Raw genomic sequence first — 24,899 nt, forward strand, 5'->3', positions numbered from 1 at the left:
AAATTCATTTGTATTTCTAATTAAAAATCCTAAAGATTTTTATGCCTCATTAATCATTTTATGTATATGCTGATTGAAGCATAGTTTAGAATCTATAAGGACGCCTAAATCATTTACATGTCTAACTCTTTGTATTATAATGTTATTCATAGAATAATTGGAATTAGGTAGGGTTACCTTTCTCGAGAACGTTATTACCGAACATTTATTTATATTAAAAGGCAATTTATTGTCAATACTCCATCTGTAACAGCTACCTAAATCCATTTGTAACTTGATTACATCACCGTTGTTCTTTATTTCTTTATACAATTTCATGTCGTCTGCATACAACAAACATTTGGAGTATTTTATAACTCGAGGCAAATCATTGATAAACAACAGAAAAAGTAATGGTCCAAGATTTGAACCTTGTGGTACACCCGATAAGACACTATACTGTGACGAACTTAACTGATTATATAATACATACTGTACGCGATGTTTAAGATACGATACCACTAATGTCAATGAGATAATTCAGCTCGGTTAATGAGAATTATGAGATAATTCAGCTCGGTTTTTCGGTGTTTCGAAATCGTTATCTTGTTATTTACCAAATTGACTTACTATCATTACTAAACGATGAAAAACAGATCTTCTAGTCATAATTCTACTCTATTAATATAAAGCTACCTTTGTAGATTTTGATCCATATAAAATTATACAATAGGATGCATGTATTAATATTTAGATAGCTTTTTACAGAGAAATAATACCTTCGTAACATTAGTTGTCAAGAAAAGTTTCAGGAAATTTTATCAAATACATATACAAATGGTCGCAAAAAGTAACTTTTAGAATAAATTTGGTTAAATATGCTACAATGTGTCCGTAAAGTTGCGCAACCCAAAGTTTGATTGCGTATACCTTTTGAACCAAGAACGATAAAGACCTGAGACTTTTAACAAATGTAAGCGTGTTCCATGTAGATAGTTTTGAGATCACGACCAATGTTGGAATTTGTAACGTTTTTGTGTAGTAACGAAAGAAAATACCGAAAGTGTAAAATAAAAAATGTACAAATTGAAGAAAACCAATATTCAGTTGCAGAAAACTGATTTCCTGTGGAGGAATCCCTGTGTATATGTGCAGTATGCATCAACATTTATCTATTGGTGCAAAAGTGTGACAAAGTTCATGCAGTGAGCCATGCAAAAAAAAAAAAAAAAAAGCAAGTTCGTAAAATGGGTGTTTTTGGCAGAGTCGCGGCCCCTGGCAACACTGTTGTCGTAAAATTACTGCAACAGATGTGTTTTAGGTTAATTAATGATACGCAATGAGAATTTGCACATAATAATTGATAACTTGCCTTTTTATTCAGAAATTTGCGATAAAAAAATACCCACCTGGCAGCTGGCATAACAATCGGGCTAACAATCACAGGTTTCACTTAAGTACAAAAATATAAGAACATTACTGAATGTCATGGTAGAAGATTAGGTTAGATGTACTCTGAAGCTATTCTGTAGTCTTTTTGTTTTATCTATTTTTGCAGCCACTTGTGGTACCGTGGAAAGCTATTGCGTTGTCTGTTCCAGTACATGCATATAACGTAGCGCATTTCTGTCAAACATGGGGCTTCATCACTCTAGCAGTCAATCTACCTCTTTTCATGAAAGAAGTTCTATATTTCGATATTCATCAAGTAAGTTATATTTTACATTATAAAGATTGTATTAACCTTAGAAAGACTCCACGAATCCCGTCCGTCTTCTCATAATTAACAAAATGTTAACAAATTTAAGATTAAATTTAACAAGAAATATTGATAAATCTCCGTGTAAACTTTGACAAATGGTGATAAAACTGAGAAGAACTTTTGTTGTATATCTTTCAAAATGTGACTTCTAAAAGCATCTTCAGTTGTTTACACAAGTAAAGTAACTTACAGATTGATGGTACTTAAGTACTTCTTGAAGATAGAGTTACACAACCTGCCCATATTATTGTATTTATAATATACTGCATATATATATATATATATATATATATATATATATATAAAACTTTATTTGAGTATAAAATTTATAGTAACAAACTGGACACTGTATAAGGTTTAATATGTTAGGAATGTATTTAATGGAAACAGTTATCTGAAAAGACTGGAAAGTTAAATATACGATCTATAAATATACGATCTATAAAGTCAAAGAGATATGTTTGGACTCATATTTGATGTGGTTCTTACTTCAACAATTTTAAAATGTTGGTGTACAATACATTTGACGATTTTTTTTAAAAGCCACAACTAACTTATTTTCTAGAGATACAAAATATTACCATTAAACTACATATTTCTATGAATTAGAAACGTCTCTTCTGTAACAGTGGTCAGTCTCTAAATTTGTAATATTGTAAAATGTTGAAGACGTACTATACTTAACTTATATGCCTAAATACACACTGCTTGTTATATGAAAGAGGAAATATAGATAACGTACATTTCATAACATGTGACATGAACTGAAGAAATAGCCAAAAGATATATAATGTTTCAGTTGTTCTTGAGTTCACAGTTATCAACAAACTCATGTTTCAAAGTATAATAGATATTACGTACATTCTAGAATCTAATTATATGAATACATAGGGTTATCTCTCTATTTTGTTCATTCCATAATATTAGGAAGAAGTAAGTGATTGTAAATTTTGTATATTTAATTTAAATCACTACATAGTTTGAAATAGCCTTATACAAATTTCAACAATATGACATGATTTATTTTCATAACCATATAGTTCACATTGTTACTTTTTATTGCATAGTGACGAATGCTTTTGAGTGGAGAATTTATTGACTACGTTATCCAAGTTCATCTTTTGTTCAGTAAGAAGTACTTTTTTAAATGTTTTTATCGTGTTAGATATATAAATATGCACTAGATTACTATATATCTATCGTAATAGGAATCTTAGATCTACCACGGTAGATAAAATAATATTTTTAGAAGACTTGAAGATACTTATGTATTTTCTTTTTTCACTCAACTTTGAAATATAATTTCAGAATGGTCTTCTCTCAGCAATGCCGTATGCAGGAGTTATCATTATCAGAGTTTTCATTGGTTATAGCTTCGACTATTTTAGGAAAAAGGGTACTATTTCTGTGACAAACTTACGTAAAATTTATCATGCAATAGGTGAGTATAAAATAAATTAGTTATTACACTTTTCTTAACATTTTGCTTAAATTTTCATTCCATTTTATCCATCATGAATGAAAAGCTAACATGTTGTGTAAAAATATTAAAGTCAGGGTGGATTGATTCAAATCAAGGTAGTTTAGATCAGATTTAAATCAATTATTAAATTGAAGAAACAGATTACCTAAACCAAATTTTAAAATATAATAACCTAATTTAAAATATAACAATTAAATTTTAAAATATAATAAACATAATAACATATAAGCAATATAATAGCATAAAACAATCAGTCATTGTTAAAAGGGAATATATGCCATGTAAATATAATTGAACATATTCCCTTTCAACAATGACCTATTATTAAAATTTTTGTGTAACTCGCTATCATATAGCTTATTATAGATATTAAAAACCATACAATTTATTCTGGTTGAGTTACATTCTTCAAAGTTGGATTTCTACTGAAGAGAGAGTATTATGCATCAAAATTGGAACATTTTTACTAGCTCGAAGTAGTCTGTTTCTCGTTGATTATGGCTAAACTAAATTAATATAAAATAAATTATTTCTGCAAGCATAAACTATTGATTTCACGAAACAGCTGGGTTGCTTCCTTTACAAAATATCTTCAATGGAAGTATTACTTCGTGGAATCTTATGGAAGTGTTACTTCAATATCTTGAGATTATTTCGCAAAACGATTCTGGGTCTATGGTCCCCTCATGAGTTCAATGCTTACCTTTTTCTCAGTGATGAACAATATGTTTAAGACAACTTACTGATTATATAGTACGTTAACCTGGGACGATACTAAAATACATTGTGCTAAACTGTATCGCCTTTATTGTGTTCTTGATTAGAAATAGTAGACAACATTTGAGAGTCGAATTCTTGAATGATGGAATGCATATTGAATTAAAGGGTCGATAGTGCGATGTAGTGGTCATCAATATGAGCGCGCTAACGGAGAAAACACAAGATCTGAATAGGGACCGAGTCAATGAAGAACTAGAAAATTACTCGATAATTTTCGAAAATACATAATCATAGTCGATTTCAACGTGAAGGTAATACAAGAAGAAATCTTTTATTATCTTCACGTTGAAAGAAAGAAGAAATCTTTCGATCAACATTTGATAAGGAAAACTTGCGTGAAACCAGTAATGATAATTTAATATAAAGTTGATAAATTTTGCAGCATCTATGATCTAATCGTAAAATCATAACTGTTTTAAGTTTTAGGCTTGCCTCTATAATTTGAATGATTTTGGATGTAGCTCTGACTTAATACTCAATTCAGAGAGTTGGTATTTCTTATTCAAGCCAGATTAAAATTATTTACATTCATTTACAAAATGCAAAATTTGAATATTTACAAATTACATTCGTTTTGGGATTATAATTTTAGTTCACTACAATATATCTAGCATAAAACATCCGTACTTTAACTTCTCCAGAAAGTTCCACGAGAAATGAAATTGAGTATATGTTAACTGATCAAAGGGGGCGCACGAATATTATGGACATTCGTACATACAGATATGCATGTCACAATCCAAATCCCAACCTCATGATCTCGAAAATAGACCAGAGACTTTTGGTAATCAGGAGAATTGCAGAAGTTGTAAACGGTTTAAACCTTCATGTTGAAAGACTCTATAATCAAGACATCAAATATGATTTTCAGGTTAGAAGGATTTATAACAGATTCAAAGTTTAGTAAAATAATAATAATAATAATAATAATAAAAAAACGGAAGAGCGTGATAGTGAGATCAAAGCAGGAGTAAATGAGACATGGAGAAACATGCGCGACACCGTTAAGATAGCACCTGAAGGAAGTATAGGGTATGTTAACGGAAAGAGAAATAAATTGTAGTTCGATGAAGAGTGTAAAAACATAAAGGAACAAAAAAAAAGAAGGATAAGCCATTTTAAACGCTGCAACATATGAAAATTATAAATTCAAGGCTATCCTTACTTTTAGGCGCAAGAAGATGTGGTACATGGAAGAAAGAAAGAATTATGGAAATAGAGGAAAGTAACAGAATCAATAACATAATGGACTAAACAGATTCAGAGGTATCATTCCAGTCTGAATATAATGTAGAATGAATGTGGAAAGATTCCTGGAACGTTCTAGATGGAGGGAAAATGCGTTTCAATGAATTAAATGTACACGGAGAAAATAGGAAAATGACAGTGGAGTAAAAACTGCAGAATCTTAAAGTGAAGAGCGATCCGAAACAACTATTAGGAAGCTGAAGAGTGACAGGTCGCCAGGAGCCTATTTCATTCTAGCTGAACTACTTAAGGTGGGGAGGAGCCCATCTAATCGTACAATACATACGCTAATCCGTCTAATGCGGAAGAAAGAAGAAATGATAAAAGTCTAGCATAGTGTTTATATTAAGAAACGAGACGAAACGGGTTACAGTAATTATCGCAAAATTTCATTACTCGCAACCTGTCACTTAAATATAGATATTCTTGTAGCACGCTCAACCTGTTATGCTGATGAAGTAATGGGAGAGCAGTTATGAGGTTTCAAGCACAAAAGGTCATAAACCACGTATTCTATATCGGAAAATATTTTTTTAAATAATTAGTTTTGTGATGACACCAATTATTTATAGACTATAGAAAACATGATTTGGTTCGAAGAAAAGCTGTATACTATCTTGTATTAATTTGGAATTCCCAAGGAGATTGTAAAACTAGTAAAGACCTGTCCCAATGGAAGTAACAGCAAGATAGAATTCAAAATTCGCCATAATCTGAAACAGAAAGACCCGTATCATCATTATTGTTTAACTTTGGTTTAGAATGCGTGTAAACCGGAAGTAGCAACCAAGGAGTTAACATTGGTTGGTTTTAGCCAGTTGCTCATATACACTTGATAGGGGATGATGTAAAATCAGTGTAAGGAAATGTCAATATACTCTAGAATGTAAAGATATCAGCTTGAAAGCAAGTGTAGAAAAAATCAAGCCAGTAATGATAAGCAGAAACTATTTAATCAAAGTGATGGAAGTATTGTAGTCAATAAAGTAAAGTAGAGATAGAAAATCAATAGACTGAAATCTGATATAGTTGAAACCTTAGATGTGGTTGAAAAGATAACGATTTACTTTAAAATACAAGATGATAAGATTTTACAATTCACCTTAATTACAAAAATGAATATATATTAATCTATGTCAAACTTTTAGCACGTTACATATTGTCCGTAAGTATATTGGTTATTAACATTACTGGATAAACACAAGCAAAGGGTATTAGAAAACGAAGTCTTACGTAATATTTTTGAACCCAAAAAGGACGAACAAATGGATGAATGGAGACTCACCTAATGCGGGAATATATGTGTTTCACCGGTTATTATACGAGTCATTAAATCGATACGTTTAAGATGAGGACGACGGGTCTTTATATGAAAATCCCGCGGGGTGTATAGGCCTATTATTGAAAGGTCTTTGAGTAGGCCTAGAAGATAAAAAAGTAATATAAAAAGAGATCTTCGAGAAGGTTTACAAATCCCAAATCGATTACTTTAGCACATGATAGAATCCACTGGTATTCTTTTATTTCTGCGGCGATGAACCTCGAATTCCTTAACCCTAGAGTTAGTTACAATAGTTCTACGTCCCACGGTTATGCCCTTTAAGCTAAAGGATAGGAATGGTTATTTAATGACTATTAAATAATTGATGAAATGGGGATATGAAAGGAAACGGGATTTTTTTTTTAAAGAACATTGTGGCCTGGAGTCCAACCAGATAGAGTTAGTCATATTGCTATTTTTATAAGGTGATTTCTATTATTTGGATCAGATAGTGAATTCATTTGTTACTTATATAGGTGTTAGGAAGTTGAATAACTAGCAACAAACAAATTGTAGAATTGTTGCTTGTTGCACTTACTGTGAAATAATGATATTCATACTGGCGTTGCATTGATCTAGAACCTACTAATTGCACAGTGTATGAGAGTTCTCCCGTAGTTATAGTTATTGTACGCGCCTTAGGCACGGAAGACGCGGTGGGAACTCATGTGATTCGGATCCCACATGCTGTAGGTCCACTCTTATATAACCTCGGCGCTAAAAGTGACACTAAATTCCAACCCAGTCATCAACCAACCAACCAATGCGCAATTTATCCTTATTGCTTCGTAGCTTCGAACATACTTTATCCATGCCTTACCAACTGATCATAAACGTAGAAAATACAGGAATTAGTGCCATGACCTTCTATCATGGTTTCGACAGCTACGCGACCAAGGACACTAGGTTCTATCCTGACATCCTTCAAGCAGCTCCAATGTCCAGACATTGCCCTAATAGAGACCATGTATTGTAATTTGAGATCCCACTATTAGATCGGTCAAGTCTGTTTTGGCATTTGCTCTTTCCATACTGTGTGAGGCTAGAAATATGAGGAATAGACAACATTTTTGCACACTTGTGCTCAACTACCAAGGCCACAGATAAATGGCCAGACTTTATTATGATCATTTTGACATGATTGACATGATTGAACCTATTTATATTTAGCTACTCATGGTACTCTGCCACTTTAAAATCAACGTTGAAATCAGGTATACATCCTAAAAAGAGATATATTCTGGAAAGTTGTAAAATAAAATAAAATAATAATAATAATTTTGACGCATGTTGATGAATTGCACAATGTTTCAATACAGTGCTGCCAAATTGGGCTATAAGTAGCGGATTGGGCGATTTTTTTAAGTACACCCCCTACTAAAATTTTAAATTAGACGACACACTACTTTTTGGGCTACTGTTAATTATCTGCAGGCTATATAACTCTTAAGAATACGCTACTTTCTTATTTTCATATGTGAAATCACAAATTATTAGATTTATATAATACAATAAAAGTTTTGTTGATTATTCCATTCATAATGAACAATCGTTTTATTAAAGCTAACATATTTTATACTAGTTCAATTCTTGTTTTAGTACTTTTTTAATCTCGAGATCTGACAACAGTTAAGTTTGCGTTGTAGCAATATCACTAACCGTGTTACTGTATCTGTTAATGCCTAGGCCTAACGATTATGCGGAGCTGTGTAAACATGAACATAGCAAATTTAGTTGTGTTCCTGTATTGTCCATATTAACATAATGAGTAAGTGGATTTACAAGAAAACTTCCAAAATTCGTGGCTTCCAGATAAAGAATTTAGCAAATAAATTTAAGAGGAATAACTGCGAAAAAGTATACTGTAAACGTTGTAAAGTGTATTTCAGGGCCCACAAAACTGACTTAAGCAAACATGTCTCCTTAGAAATCAGGAAGGATACCCATTTTATTCTATCACAGTCTGCCAGTATATTTCACTCTTTAGTTCTACTGCTTCTAGCATAATATGGAGTTGGCCCTACACAGCAGACAGCACTGCCAACATTGCAGTCGTCGTCTGACCGTTGCCAACCAAAACATCCGATGTATTTCTAACTCTAAGTGTTTCCATTAAATCGAATGATTAGTAAAAGTGTATGGCTGCAAAATAATTCATTTTTATATTTGGGCTACAAATAGTTCAAATCCGCTACTTTTGGAGCGCAACCACGCTATTTTTAATCTTCAGATCTGCAAACACTTCCACAGTTTTCAGAGTTCGTCAGGAGCTCTAAAGATAGTGTAATTTACTAGATCATGCTGGAAAACTCCCAAACGTTTAAAACCATGAGTAATACAATTCAGTGAAAGGAGTTTCGATTCTAACGGAGAAACACAAGATCTGAATAGGGACCGAGTCAATGAAGAACTAGAAAATTACTCGATAATTTTCGAAAATACATAATCATAGTCGATTTCAACGTGAAGGTAATACAAGAAGAAATCTTTTATTATCTTCACGTTGAAAGAAAGAAGAAATCTTTCGATCAACATTTGATAAGGAAAACTTGCGTGAAACCAGTAATGATAATTTAATATAAAGTTGATAAATTTTGCAGCATCTATGATCTAATCGTAAAATCATAACTGTTTTAAGTTTTAGGCTTGCCTCTATAATTTGAATGATTTTGGATGTAGCTCTGACTTAATACATTCAATTCAGAGAGTTGGTATTTCTTATTCAAGCCAGATTAAAATTATTTACATTCATTTACAAAATGCAAAATTTGAATATTTACAAATTACATTCGTTTTGGGATTATAATTTTAGTTCACTATAATATATCTAGCATAAAACATCCGTAACAAGGGCAATAAAAATACTTCTTTCTGTTCACTGTGCATATAGTGCATCATTTGTTCCGTCATACTTATGAAATCTAGTTGTGATTGGTTTCGGTCTCTAGGTTACATTATAACGGATAAAATGTAGTATCTATTGTAGACGTGTCTGTTATCTCTGTAATTGTTACATTAAATTGTTTTAAATGCATTACAACAAATAAAAAAAAAAGTATTGTTAGAAAAATGTTCTTGAAAACGATAGAAACAAGTAATGGAAAAGTTCCTAGAAAGTTTTTGAAGTTTTGATTTCGGTAACAGTGGAAACCGTCTTTCAGAATCGAGTATGTGCGAAGATATTAAGATTATGGTATATACTGCATTAAGATAACAGTTTTCAAAATCAACATATTATTTTCCTTTACAATTTCTACTGCAAACTCTCTTTGTTTCCTGCACAGTTTTTATTTTTATTTTTATTCATTTATTTTTTTAATGAAGGCACAAAATGTGAAATGTTAAATGTCTTCAAAATTTTGCTCGAACATTGTTTCACCTCCTCTCTCTTTCATTCTTTCAATTTTTTTTTCTCTCTCTCTCTCTCTTCTCTCTCCCTGAATAGTGTATAGCTTCATTTTGTATGAAATTAGAAAATTCCATAATAGTAGATGTTGAGCGGAGAGACAATATGAAATTCTCTTTAAAAAGGATTTTGTTGTTAGTGTAAGATACATAATGAAGTAGTAAAAAGAAATAGGCATATCTTTTTATGAAGTTCAGATTCTAAGCATTATTACTACTCTATAAGATAGAAAGTGAATATGAGTGCGTTTGAATTAAATAAAATTGTAAATAATGGTTTTTGCTCTCTCTTCCAGGTACCATTCTTCCAGGGATAAGTATGTTAGCCATGGGACTGTTATCTTGTCATAATCAGTACCTTGCCGTAGCCATTATCTCAATAGGACAGACAATCGCAGATTTTGGCTTTGTTGGCGGATATTTATTGAGTTATTTGGATTTAGCACCACAATTTTCTGGTCTTCTTACTGGCATTTCTAATACTATTGGTGTCATACCAGGCATTGTAACACCAACTTTAGTTGGACACCTCACTCCTCAGGTAAGTGGTTGATTTGATAAGAAAAATAATAATAAAATAAAACTATTTTATAAATCTATGTCTTACCTTAGCAGTGATATTATATTTTTCGAAGTTTCTTTTCCACCAAACTGACACGGAAGATAAACATTCAAGCATTGTACCTTCGCTAAATAAATCATCAGATAGCGAACGTAGTTTTTATACATTCACTTATTACACATGAACGTGTTGTTTACACACTCCATCTCTAGATCTCAATAGTCTTCAACAATAATCAGAAATGAAGAAATCAAGACTTCATACAAAAATGAGGCACATAATTTAAGTGCAGTGTTCTCCAAATAGAAACGTCGTCAACTTGTAGCTTTTACTTTTACTTGTAGCTTAGTAAGCATAAACTAGTTGCAGATTCTAAGATCAAATTAAGAGTAGTATTATCATTTTACTGATAGGCCAGAAATAGATTTATTGCTCATATAAAGAAATTACCAAAACTCCAGAAAATCACACATAAGCCTTCATATACTAACGGATATATACTGTATGACCTTAAACACTAATGGATATATATGAAGAATATATAACCTTAAGCACACCAAAACAATAAATAATGTCCAATCTCCAGCTCTGTAAATTACAAATAGTATGCAGGCACGTAGTCAGGATTTCGTGAAGGGGGGAAGGGTCCGTGACATGAAATATTGTGGTCATTACACCAGGGGCTCGATCATTCTAAACTATTTTACTGGAACATATATTGGTTCGTTTAGCCAGGATTTCGTAACGGGGGTGGGTGGGTGACATGAAATACTGAAAGCCCAGGAGCTCGATCAATCTAAACTACTTTACTATCAATATATATTGTTTTGTTAGGACAATAAAATGAGGATATGTTGGTAAGTATTTTAATAACAAACTGTGAAGAAATCTCAAGTAAAAGAATAAAAAGGGCATTGAAAAAGATTTTACAATTGTAGGACCTCAACTATTATAAAAAGTACATATTCACTATTATAAAAAGTACATACTCAATAATATCTTGTAAAATATTTTGCAATATCTGCGTTCCTTTCTCTGTTGAATCAAATGTTAACAGAACTTTCTCTCCACATAAATTTTTGTGTTTATTATTCCGTCAACTACTGTCTGTTCCAAATGACAGTTAAAAGGAGCAGTAGAAAATTGTTTTTGAAATAACATGTTTAATACTGCAAGGATGTGATGATGAAAAATTATGATAAAAAATGTCCACGCTATTACACAGCGGCACAATGCTTTTGGAAGCTTGAAATCTCCCTGACTAGTAGCAGAAATTCTGAGAATTCCGTACCTTTTCTAGAAATTTCAAATTCCCTGACTCTTCCAGGATATCCCGCACACCTCGCTACCATGTATTGCAAGTAATACAAATCTCCTCATAAGAAAGAGTAACCAAAAGCTTCCTGCAGATTTTTTTTTTTAAATTTTATTTTTAACGCTGATTCTTCTTTTTCTCATTTCGTTTCAATCCTTTCTTAATTTTTCATTTCTGGTTTCCAAGGGGGGAGGTCCGAAACCCCCGGACCCCCTCCCCTTGGCTACGTGCCTGTAGTATGGGTGTCATTGTTAGAAAAAATTGAACGATAATAGATACAATCTATTAGTTAATAGTGTATATTTTCATACATAAAGTACATAAATAAATAAATAATCTACTTCTGCTAGTTAATAATGTAAATAAATAAATAAATAATCTGTCTGCTACTAGTTAATAATGTAAATAAATAAATAAATAATCTATATCTGCTACTAGTTAATAATGTAAATAAGTAACTAAACAAATAAATAAATAATCTATGTCTGCTACTAGTTAATAATGTAAATAAGTAAATAAATAAATAATCTATGTCTGCTACCAGTTAATAATGTAAATAAATAAATAAATAATCTATGTCTGCTACTAGTTAATAATGTAAGTAAATAAATAATAAATGAATAAATAATCTATGTCTGCTACTAGTTAATAATGTAAATAAATAAATAATAAATGAATAAATAATCTATGTCTGCTACTAGTTAATAATGTAAATAAATAATATATGTCTGCTACTAGTTAATAGTGTAAATAAATAAATAAGTAAATAAATCATCTATGTCTGCTACTAGTTAATAGTGTAAATAAATAAGTAAATAAATAATCTTTGTCTGCTACTAGTTAATAATGTAAATAAACAAGTAAATAAATAATCTTTGTCTAGTACTAGTTAATAATGTAAATAAGTAAATAAATAATCTTTGTCTGCTACTAGTTAATAATGTAAATAAATAAGTAAATAAATAATCTTTGTCTGGTACTAGTTAATAATGTAAATAAATAAATAAATAATCTATATCTGCTACTAGTTAATAATGTAAGTAAGTAACTAAACAAATAAATAAATAATCTATGTCTGCTACTAGTTAATAATGTAAATAAGTAATTAAATAAATAATCTATGTCTGTTACCAGTTAATAATGTAAATAAATAAATAAATAATCTATGTCTGCTACTAGTTAATAATGTAAGTAAATAAATAATAAATGAATAAATAATCTATGTCTGCTACTAGTTAATAATGTAAATAAATAAATAATAAATGAATAAATAATCTATGTCTGCTACTAGTTAATAATGTAAATAAATAATATATGTCTGCTACTAGTTAATAGTGTAAATAAATAATCTATGTCTGCTACTAGTTAATAGTGTAAATAAATAAATAAGTAAATAAATCATCTATGTCTGCTACTAGTTAATAGTGTAAATAAATAAGTAAATAAATAATCTTTGTCTGTTACTAGTTAATAATGTAAATAAATAAGTAAATAAATAATCTTTGTCTGCTACTAGTTAATAATGTAAATAAGTAAATAAATAATCTTTGTCTGCTACTAGTTAATAATGTAAATAAGTTGAAGTTGACAAAATGTATTCCAGCATCGCTCTTCCAATGGTAAGTCCGTCCCATTTTATTTCCTGATGCTTTTATTTTTCTTGTTCCTGTTTTTATCTTCCGCGACCAAGATCTGTAAGGGAGAGTTGAAAGTTCGAAAGTACAAGGTATATTCAAGTATTACAGAAATCTGTAAGCAGAATTCCGTAAATAGTTGAAGTTCAGTGATGAATGTTGTCCCGAATTTCTATTGTTTTGCTTTAGATGTCTTTTAGATTCTCAATAAGAACCAATCTATTACATACTACATTACTGAAGATTTGCAGTAGAATTGACGACAAAGGGAGATCATGTGAACTTCAACATTTCATATCTTTAAATAAAGCACCTTGATGGTCTTTCGAAATAACATAATTTACTTTCCGAAAAATACACCATGTGTTCAGGAGCTTTAGCAGTATTTTCTTTTCCTCCACTTTATGTTTTAATAGCTGTTTCAAGCTCTGGTTAGACATTCGTAAATAACACATCTAGTTCTTTTGTGACATTAGTCCAGAATGTTATTTTGCTACATCATTTCGTTCTACATCGAAATGGCGAAAGAAAAGTAGTATTTCGTTTAGAACACTTTAAAAAATGAAGAAAGAACTGGACTTGCGTAGCATTTGGTTGCAATGTAAGTCAGGAAATAAACATTCATGTGAAATTGCGTTATTGTATTTTTGTCTTAATAACTTATGATATATAATTTTAAAAATCTCCATAGAGAACATTCAAAACCAGCTACCAGCCGAGATAATCTGTAGAAAGACAAAACTTACTACTTTTAAAAAATATAATTGTTGTTGTCTTTTCTCTAGTGCGACATTCTTTGTCTTTTTTCTTTCTTTATTTCTTTTTTCTAAAATATGCTATTATATTATTTAACAACTAGCTGTAAGCAGCCGTCGTTTCGGTTCTTAATTCAGAAAGTACATAAAAAGAAATTTCCGAAATGCAAGTGACTGAATCATCTTTCGACTCTTAGTTTTCGTAACATATCTTGCCAATAAACAGCACAAATTTCTTCATGGGTTTGTCCAGCATTTGCACTTTTATCGAAATAAAATTGTAAAAAGTAACATAGTTTTGCGAAAAGTTCATTTATCGTACAGCGCAATACTTTATGTCTGATTATAAGAATTTCAACACATTTGCACATCTAATAACTTTATTTATCAGCTGTCATACGACGGTAGGGCTGACTCGTTGCGACTCATATATCCTGAGATTTGGGACACTAACACTATCTCGTGCGCAAAAGATTCAATACTTTTTAGACTACCTGATATTACATTGCTACAACGCATCTGAGAGACAGAAAAATAACGTTATTTGTCAGTTTCTTTCTCTAGATTTTGTCCCATAATTTTTCTTATGTTGAACAAAAACATGCGGTACTTACACAATCAGTGTTCGAAGTGGGAAAAAAGCAGAGGCGGTATGTTTTATTACGATTTTGAGTCGACATACCGGCTACCTAATTGTTGAAATGCAGTGAGGGTATGTTGCCTCAAAAATTGCATTTCTAGTACATAATGACTGAAAACAATTGAGAGCTTCTCTGTAGTAACGCAGGAGGAGGGCGTGGAGAGACTTTGATTCCCTCCAACTTTCTGAAAAAATCCCCTTATGTTGTATTATAGAGAATTATACACGAAAATGCCCCAAAACCGAATGAGGATATTAATAATTTTCGCAGGACTCCCGGTCCCCCGACTCGACTGTGGTCCCACAGCAGACAATCACTAAATCCACCCATACTAAAAACATGGTATTTATATGCATTAAGGCAAGAAGACACACAAATACACAACAAAGAAACAATTCAATATGGCACATCAAAATATAAACTAGGTGAACTTGTTTGCAGACTCTTCATTTTAACAACAAAAGGTATTATAAAGGTAAGAAAAATATCGGTGTTGTCAACTTAGAAACTATTTCACCTTTTAGGTGCAAAGTTATTCATCAATTACTGTGTATAAAAATGGATTTATTAAGGGTTTTTACTACAGCGAAATTAAACTAGCTCTAATTTTAGAGTTTTTATGTAATATCTTCGAAACAAATAAAAATATTAGAAAAGCAGAAACGTTGTGAATTAAACAATACTATTTTGCAGGTGATACTGTGATCATAACTCATCTATCTGCTTTCAATTTGCAAGTGTAAATAGATTCAGCATATTTTTGCAGGTTCTGTAAATAGCGGAAAACCAAAAGCAAATAGGTGAATTGTGGTAAAGGTATCACATGCAAAATCATATTTTCTAGTTCACTACGTTTCTGCTTTTCGAATATTTTTTATTTGTTTTGAAGATATTACAGAAAAACACTAAAATTAGTGGTAGTTTAATTTCGCTGTAGTGAAGACCCTTAAAGGTATTTAGTATCTACTTTCCAGTAACGGTATGTTTTAATCATTGTAAAACCAGAGACGGTATGTCTTCATCACTGAAAAACAGAGGCAGTATGGCATACCACCGCATACCGTCTCACTTCGACTAGGGATGGCCACATTTTTTCGAAAAATACTTTTTCGAAAAATGGCTTTTTCGAAAACGAAAAACGAAAAACGAAAAATTTTTCGAAAAACGAAAAACGAAAAATTTTTCGAAAAACATAAAACGAAAAATTTTTCGAAAAACGAAAAACGAAAAATTTTTCGAAAAACGAAAAATTTTTCGAAAAACGAAAAACGAAAATTTTTTCGGAAAACGAAAAACGAAAAACAATCGAAACAGAAGGACAAAGTTTGGAGATGGAACACGAAGGGACGAAACGAAACTGAAGAGAAATTTGTAGTTGCGAAAGAGCAACATTTCTTTCCCTGCCTGGTTTGATTGCAGTTGTAAACAAAAGAAAATAAACGCATCATTACATACAGATAAGCTTTAGTCCTGGACTGAAATTGAATAGTATCTTATTTCGCTGATGCGGCGTGTTCTAATCGTAATAGCTATTTGAGACTGCTTCTATCTCGTACTCGCCTTTGCTGATACGGTACGTGGTTTCATATTCGCTGTGACTGCATATTTTGGTAACAATAAAAGATTGTTGTTTGGAGAAAGGACAAGTGTCCTACGATATCAACACTTCTGATATGTTTATTGGCCTAGTGGGAGAAGCATTAGTTCGTTACGAGGAATACCCAACCGACGTTCATTATATCAGTTACCAACGCAGAGCTTGTTTCGAACTAACTGCAAGAAGATATTTTCGGGAAGTATTTACAATGGGAAAGTCGAATATATGGGAACATTTCACTCGTGAAAATGGTGGTATTTCTTCAAAATGCAATTACTGTCAAAGTATTATCCACAATCGAAATTCAACAACTGGCTTGTGGTACCATTTAAGATCACGACACGTTGGTGTTATACAGGAAACATCAAGACAGCAGTCACTGGAAGAGATTATTGAGGCCGAGGGTGATCCAGAGATGAAGCCACAAAAGAAACAGAGGTAAGTGGTTGTATATAGGGTCTACATATCTATTGGTGTCATTTGAAGCTTCTACCTTCCTCCCCGAGTGGGGTAGATAAGATTTATTTAGGTGACACTCGTGTTTAACACTCTTAGGGTAAAAATGTAAAATAACGTGACACGAACACACTTAGTGGACTATTTATCTTTACACTCTTGTAACTTTTAGAATAATATATAAAAAAAAGGCTGAAATTTTGTTACAAACTAAGGATGCTACAGTATCACGAACATCCACAAAGATCCAAATGTTTTAGGCTTCTATAACAGTAATTAATAACATGGACGGGCATGCACATCCACAGTGCATTAGTGTTACATACTATGATCATGATATGATTTATTTCAAATAAATAGGTACAAAAAGTTGTCATCATAGGTATTCTGCCATTATTGGCAAGTTACCGCAACTGAGAAGCTTCCATGCTCCTTAGTCTTCATGTAAGGGGTTGCAATTTGACTTTTTTTCCCGAAAGATTTTATTTCGATAACTGCTTGGATGAGTATCATATCCAACAACATAGAAGGTTTTCAACGGACGTAAAGATAATAATGCAGTTTACAGCAATTTGATATCTCAAACTGATCTGGAGATATGATACACATTGGTAAAGTTTGCAACACTGGTTAAAATTATGTAATTGCAAGAATTTATTGTAATTACAAGTACCAAAATCTGTTTCTGTAATGTTATAAAAGCAAAGAGGATCAAGATAATTACAAACAATCCCCAAATACGTCATTTTTAGGAGTATCGCTATCAGTATTCACGTTTTTCATACCCCCTGAACGATTTGAGATATCAAATTGTTGTAAAGGCTCTGAGAAGTTTACGTCTTTTGAGAATCACCTACGTGATTAGACGTTCTATTTATGTAAGAAATTTTTCGAAAAAGTCTAATTTTCAATTTCTTGTATTCATTCGAAATAAGCCATGGTCATAGTATTCGACACTAAGGTACTTCGAGTTTGCATTTCACCGTCTGTCTCACTTGTATTCATAGACAGATCAAGGGGGGAAAGGTCATTCACCTCCCTGAGTTTCACAATCACCAGTGCTGCAAAAGTCGGTGAGAGAGAAAATAGAATCTTTCACTACCTTCTTTCCTCACCGTTGAGTTCGTCCTGAATCCGCCTATGCTTTTATTAATACTATTATCAGGTTTCTGAAGTTTAGATGCTTGTCATATTGCAGCGCCCTTAATATGAAACACTGGATAACAAATTTGTGTTGTAAGTTATCGTTTAATATTTAGATTTGAGATATGTAATAACATGGCATAGTGCCGTTAAAAATATAACTTTATATTATGTTGGCAACACTATTAATTTGTTGGTACTGTGGAGTTTATTAGACAGAGTTCCCTTGTTGTTATTTGCATCTTACAAAATTCCAGCCATTTTTATCAGTTAGTTTTAAAATTACATGGCCGCAGTGGCGTATTTAGAGGGGTGGCTTCCGGGCTTAAGCCCCCCCGAAATCTTACTTAGTATAGTAAAGTAAATGAAATATCTTGCAGAATTTTCACATTTCCAGGCAAAGCCCCTCCCGAAACAAAATCGTAAATACGCCACTGCATGAGCGTATCAAGATCAATGGTCCATCTCAAATTTTTATACTATAAAGTGAAGAAGTTTCATTATATATAATATAAGCCTAAGTAATCATTTTTTTCTCTCTTTAAATGTAAAATCTCAAATGATTGTTGCGTTTCCTTCGTTTAAAGAGACCCAAGATATTTTTCAAGTGAAAAAAAAAAAAACATATAAATAGAAGAATTGCAATCTAGTTTTTATTTTAAGCTTAACACCTTGCAAATGTGTTCCGATGATGATGAGGATATTGGTTCTGGTTTAGCGTCCTACTCAACTATAGAGACGTGAACTCAGCGTAACATGAGATACAAACCACTTGAGCTCCAGCCTGGAATCGAATCCGGTCTCCCGAGCCGAAGACGCATACGCTAAACATATAACCACGAGGGACCTCGAATGGGACTGCGTAACTAAGGGAAATGCTAATGAGCAAAAATAATGGAATTAAGAAATTTAAAGGAAAGGGAAGAACCCGGGAAAGCCCACATGCACTGTGTTTATCCAGCAAAAATCTATACAATTAGCGACGACGCCAAAGAGGGGAAGGGGATAGTTCTTTGATGCAACGCTACGCCCCGACTGCCGCCTACAGACCTATTGTAATGTAGGCTAAACAATATCAGGATTATTTGATAGTCCCAAATTCATCTGTGCCTGAGTGGTTGATGGAAGATAAGAGACTCCAAAACACAGTTTTAACATAAATAGAAATTGAAAGCTAATTATGAATATTTATTAACGTTTATTTGTGAATGAGTAAACGTTTAAAACATAACTTTGAACACTTCTGGTGTAAGTTAAAAGCACTTTTTTAATTTTCTACTTTATTTTACAAAGGTAAACAAATATTTTTTTCCTAATTCTGTACCGAAGCGCCATTTCTCCCTCAAAACCTGTGCCCCTCAGTCAGTAGCGTAGCCAGGATGTGTGTTTGGGGGGGGGGCAAGTGCTGTTATAGGTACATATAGAAAACATATAGAAAAAACGAAAAACGAAAAATTTTTCGGAAAACGAAAAACGAAAAATTTTTCGGAAAACGAAAAACGAAAAATTTTTCGAAAAAACGAAAAACGAAAAAATTTTCGAAAAAAACGAAAAATTTTTCGAAGAAACGAAAAACGAAAAATTTTTCGAAAAAGCGAAAAACGAAAAAACGAAAAATAAAATTTCCGAAAATCGAAAAACAGATTTTTCGAAAAAGGCCATCCCTAACTTCGACCACTGTACACAATCTAAATGCATTTGTACTACAGCAGTAGAACTTATAATGAAGAAAGAAAGTTGATATTTTGGTGGTTTTGTACGAGTTTCTCTCAAGGTAAATAAACGTCCAGTCCTGGGTTAAAAATTATAATTTTCACAATTTTATGCGGATGTTATAGGGTAAATTTAATTTGTATAATGATAGGACAAGAAAATGTTTAAAACAATACATATTATTAAAAATAAGAGCTAAATTAATTAGCTTATTAAAAATTACCTATTTTCTACTTCAAAATGACACATTTCTACCTATAACAGTTATTTATATTTTAAAACTTTGCATAAATTAAGCATTCGTTCACGTAAATTTATTTATTTTATTTTTCCTGCTCTTCGTCTTCCCATTTATTCATTTCAGTTAAAGTACTGTCTGTATATAACTTGTTTGATCTATTTCGCTTTTTATGTAAATATATAATTTGCATACTAAATAAGGTTAAAGAAACAGAATAAATGAAATGAACTAAAAAACTGTGTACTCATTTAAGATTTTACCTCACTTGTGAGCTCTACAGGCAATATAATAATTAATTAATTATCTGTCTTTAGGGTACAAGAGACGAATGGATGGTGGTTCTCTATATATCGGCAGGATTCTACTTCCTTGGTGCTCTTGTGTATGAAATATTTGGAAGTAGCGAACTCCAACCGTGGGCTATGCCTAAATCTGACAAGGATTGCGGGGACGAGTGTAAAAAACAAAACTTATTGAATGCAAAAGTTGGTGGTGAGTGTTATTCCGATACTCTCAGTGATGTAGATAAATCACAAACTGAAGAAACGAAACTAGAATCAACATCACTGGTTGCTGACAGTGAAACTAGAGACAACTAGATATGAAGAGGCATTATCTACCATGATAAACCGCAGATAAATCGCCGCCTACTGCTGTTGTATGCGTCAAATTCTGTCCATTTGAGAAGAGACTGTTCTAATAGAACAGAAATACTGTATGTACTGCTAATTTTCTTTTTTTATGTGTGTATGTATGCGTGTTTGTTTATCCACTATCTATGTAGAAGTTTTCAATAGTGGTATTCTATTTTATTGTTGTTTGTGTTATTATATGCTCTAAATTTGGTTTTAGTGCAAAATTGAGTGAAAATATATATCATTATTTTTCTTATTTCTGCACTGTGATTATTAATTTATTGAAAGAACGTCTTAAATTATGTAAATTTCTTTCTTTTTTTCAATAAAGAAACAGAATAGTCAAGTGTTTGCTACAAGCAAATTTCAATACTTGAAAACCATAATCTTTACTATATGTATATTTAATGTATGAAGAAACATTCAATAACTTGTGAAACAAAATTAATTTTAAAATTTTACAAATCTTTCAAGAAGATTTTATCAAACAAAGACGAAACTTTCAGATTTATAGGGCAGTCTTCTCTTAGATCTAAATCTGCCTTCATTTGTTTGACTGTCCTTTTGTTCTCTCTCTCTCTCTCTCTCTCTCTCTTTTTTTTTTTCATCTCCTTTGAATGAATGGATATCAATAGCTTTAAATACTAAACTACGTTGCTATAGCAGACCTGACAGCTTTTACAACATGTAAAATTCAAGTCATAAGGTATATGGACATGAATTGAAAGAGAGAGAGAGAAGTAAAAACATGAAAAAACTCGTGAGTAACATGTCTGCTACCATTCTTAATTGTTGAATAGCACTATGCTTAGCATATTTTCATTTATATAAGAAAAGTTGCATTGTTTGTAAGATATTTATCTTTCATATTGGCATTTACAAGTAAATATTTTCCAATAGGAAAGCTGTTTTAAATTCACTATGAAGTTGGCTAGCATTTAATAGTTACTAGTTAGTACGTCCACGCCTTCGGCCCTCTGTACACTATAGGTTAATAATCATTAATTAAACGCTCTATTAGTTTACATTTAACATATTTATTTATTTATTTATTTATTTATTTATTGAGTTTGTCCAGCAACCACCTTAAACTTCATACCATATATTTTATGTAGTTATTCAAGAACTTCGTTATACAGTAAGGTGGCAACATCTTTTAGCATTAAGTAGGCATTATACCACACATAGTAACATCTGTTAGCATGACTCACTGATACGTGTGCGTTTATTATAATGAATTCTCATTGTGTCCTGTCGTTCTACAACAAACATTATATACTCTCAAGCACGGTTGTATATCATTCTAGAATATTAGCGTTACTCACAGGCTGTGACGTTTTTATAAATAAGGTTATTGCACTAATATTCAAACCACAAAACAATGATTTTGTGTAGACTTGTCACATTTATAATCCACTGTGCACGAACTCAATTTATTGATATTATTGCACCAAGAAAAATCGAGAACTTTTGGCTACTTAATGAGTAGGCTCACCATTATAGGTGAGTGTCCATATAAAACATAACAACATGATCAATTAATTCTCCCCCTTAGTAGTTCATTTGCTTGCTTTTAGATTGGATATAAGAAATATTATAAAAAGTTGGGCACCCTTTTTCAATTTTAATAAAGAAGTAATGTTGCACTTTTTCTAGTATTCAGAAGTTCATACCTACTCTTTATTCTTTTTTTTTAATTCTAAATAATAATAATAAAAACTATTTATTTCTTTACGCTATTTAAAAACGATTGTCTAGTGATATTTCTTTCCTGTCAGATTACAGAGGGAGAGGCAAATTATATATGTGCTTTTCGACAAGTCTAGATCATGTAGTGAACATACGTCAACAAACTGCCAATGCTACGTATTTTTTTTTTTAAATCTTTATCTTTTGAGCAATTAATGAGTGACACAATTATTGACTAATATTGGTCAGCCCCTTATTGTTTTGTATCGAAAGATCCTATTATAGTGCCGCCAATGCCCCCTACTGTTGGGATATGGAAACAATGTATTTTTCTGCATAGTGCTTCAGTTAGAGAGTTGTGGAATAGCCTGCAAATTGTGGGTTTTATTTATTTATTTTTATTTTGAGTAGTTTCTCTAATCTTCCATTATCATATAATTCTTATTTCCTTTGTTATTCGGAAGCGTTCTGCGGATACTCCTGATCCTGATGAAGATACCAGTGTCTCAACTTCCTGTACATCAGAAAAGCGTCCAGGTTTACTTCAAGTAGTAGCATAACAACATATGAAAGACGACAAGTTTTTGAAACCGAATCCAGTGAAGATGTAAGTACGGATAAAAACGACGAAACTGAAAACTGATACACTGAACACCGATAGTTAACATTGAACATGATGATAATGAAAGCTCTACCGAGTAACTGAGGAGCTTTCAAACATTCCTGTGTAACATGTGAAAAGAAAGCGCCTGAGATTTCAATGACCGTTCTTTGAAAACTTTAAGTGGGTTCATATTATTCGTAGTAGGTCTAGTGATGTTTTTTTTTTATTATTTTTTTACTGTCATTGTTACTTTAGATTTACACTCCCCCCCCCCCAAAAAAAAAGCCATCATGGACTTTTGCATCAGTTGGATTTAAAAATTGAAATCACGCACGTGAAAAGTTTAAAACCATGAAATATATGAGTCTCATGCTCAAGTATTACTTATCTAGTTACAAATGAGAAAATCTAACGAGAGAGAGATTTCAGTCAAGACAGAATCTCAAAATACTGGCTTGAAATGTTTATTGGTAATCATAAGTTCTATAAAGTATCTGTTACGACAAGGATGAGCTCTCAGAGGAAATAAAAATGTAGAAGAAAATCTAATACAACTTTAAAAAACAGGAAGCCAAAACATCCCCCGATTTAGACAGTGGCTGCTGCAGGATCTGGATAAGTGTCATCCAAAAATACAAAATGAGATCCTACATTTTTTTCCCGTGAGATGTTACAGGTGATTTGCAGAGAAATCAAGTTCAGTACTCCATTTATTTTCTCCATGATCTACAATGTCACAAGACATGTCACTGGATGCAAGCAACAAGGTATTTGTGTACGTTCGGTTGAAGAGAAACGCTGGAGGTTAGTGAAACGTTTCTAGACTTTTACCAAGCACCTTCCACAGAGGATGAAGCAATAGCTACATTGATTTTGGACACTCTTTTATGACTTTAATTTCCTGTAAGTGGTCTGTCTAGTCAACCATAGGATGGAGCCAGCAGTATTAGTGGGACAAAGAAAAGGGGTACAAACAATTATTTCTGAGAGGTAACCTTTGGCATCTTTTGTACACTGCGAAGTTCATTGCTCAAATTTAATTACTGAAGACAGCTGTGATGCTTGCTGTACAAGAAATAGAATATAGAGCCCCTCCCTCCTCCGAAAAATGAAGCATTTGCGGAAAGTGCTTTTCATCTCAAGAAATCTGCCGCTGAAAGCCATCGTTTGCTAGAGGAGGCGTACAGAGAGCATACTCTATCTGAAACAACTTTCAGAGATTAATTTAGACGATTCAAAGGCAACTATGACGTATTCATCTCAGGCGTGGAATCCACGTGTTACCCGAAATGTGGAAAAAAGTTGTATCTTCCGAACGACAATACTTCCGATAAAATATAATGTACTATTCTTTCGAAATAAACACGAGTTTTTCTTGCAAGAAAACAGCGAGACTTGTTTCAAGCATCTAATACATAAGCAGTGTATTCCAACAGAACTATCAATCATTATTTGCAAAGAAAAAAACACTTTTTAGTAGCAAAAAATTCGTTTTGTCGATTTTCCTGGAAACTACACATCAAATTTAACCTTTAAGTATGTGATTTTGTTAAGCTCTACTTGCTCGATCAACTTATGCATGTCTTATCTTTGGACAATATTCTAGTTAGATAGAATTTAAAATTTAAGAATGAATTATAATTTTAGGCTATATCTCATTAGCTATACTGCATACTGTCAATTTGTTATTGTCATAATAAAGAGCTAGATAAGGGTATACTCCAGTTCTAGTCTCACCTTGTCAGTATATTGGGTCATTCAGCATCAATTTTTAGGTTTACAAAATTATTCATTTTTCTCAATTTTCTTAAAAACTACGCGTGAGTTGTTACCTGATCCACCACTGCATATAGCGGGCATGTGTGCAGTTTTTGTTCATGAGCGGTCTTAAAGACCAAATTTAATGGAAATCTCCAAGAGAGAGGAACAAAAACAC

The 24,899-nt window shown here is 32.1% G+C and overlaps 1 protein-coding gene across 2 annotated transcripts in view; it reads left to right on the forward strand.

The window, feature by feature from the left end:
- Nucleotides 1-21,621, forward strand: part of LOC145669249 (putative transporter slc-17.2) — a 127,766-nt gene extending 106,145 nt beyond the window's left edge. For both annotated transcript variants that reach the window (XM_081737570.1, XM_081737569.1), the window contains exons 7-10: nt 1,538-1,687; nt 3,050-3,182; nt 10,275-10,519; nt 20,350-21,621. In XM_081737570.1, the coding sequence (XP_081593696.1) occupies nt 1,538-1,687; nt 3,050-3,182; nt 10,275-10,519; nt 20,350-20,634 (813 nt within the window). In that variant the 3' untranslated portion in view covers nt 20,635-21,621. The remainder of the gene's footprint in view (nt 1-1,537; nt 1,688-3,049; nt 3,183-10,274; nt 10,520-20,349) is intronic.
- The last annotated feature ends 3,278 nt before the right edge of the window (nt 21,622-24,899 follow it).

The sequence above is a fragment of the Thermobia domestica genome, chromosome 13 (assembly GCF_964235325.1).
Source record: "Thermobia domestica chromosome 13, izTheDome1.hap1.1, whole genome shotgun sequence".
Classification (NCBI taxonomy): domain Eukaryota; kingdom Metazoa; phylum Arthropoda; class Insecta; order Zygentoma; family Lepismatidae; genus Thermobia; species Thermobia domestica.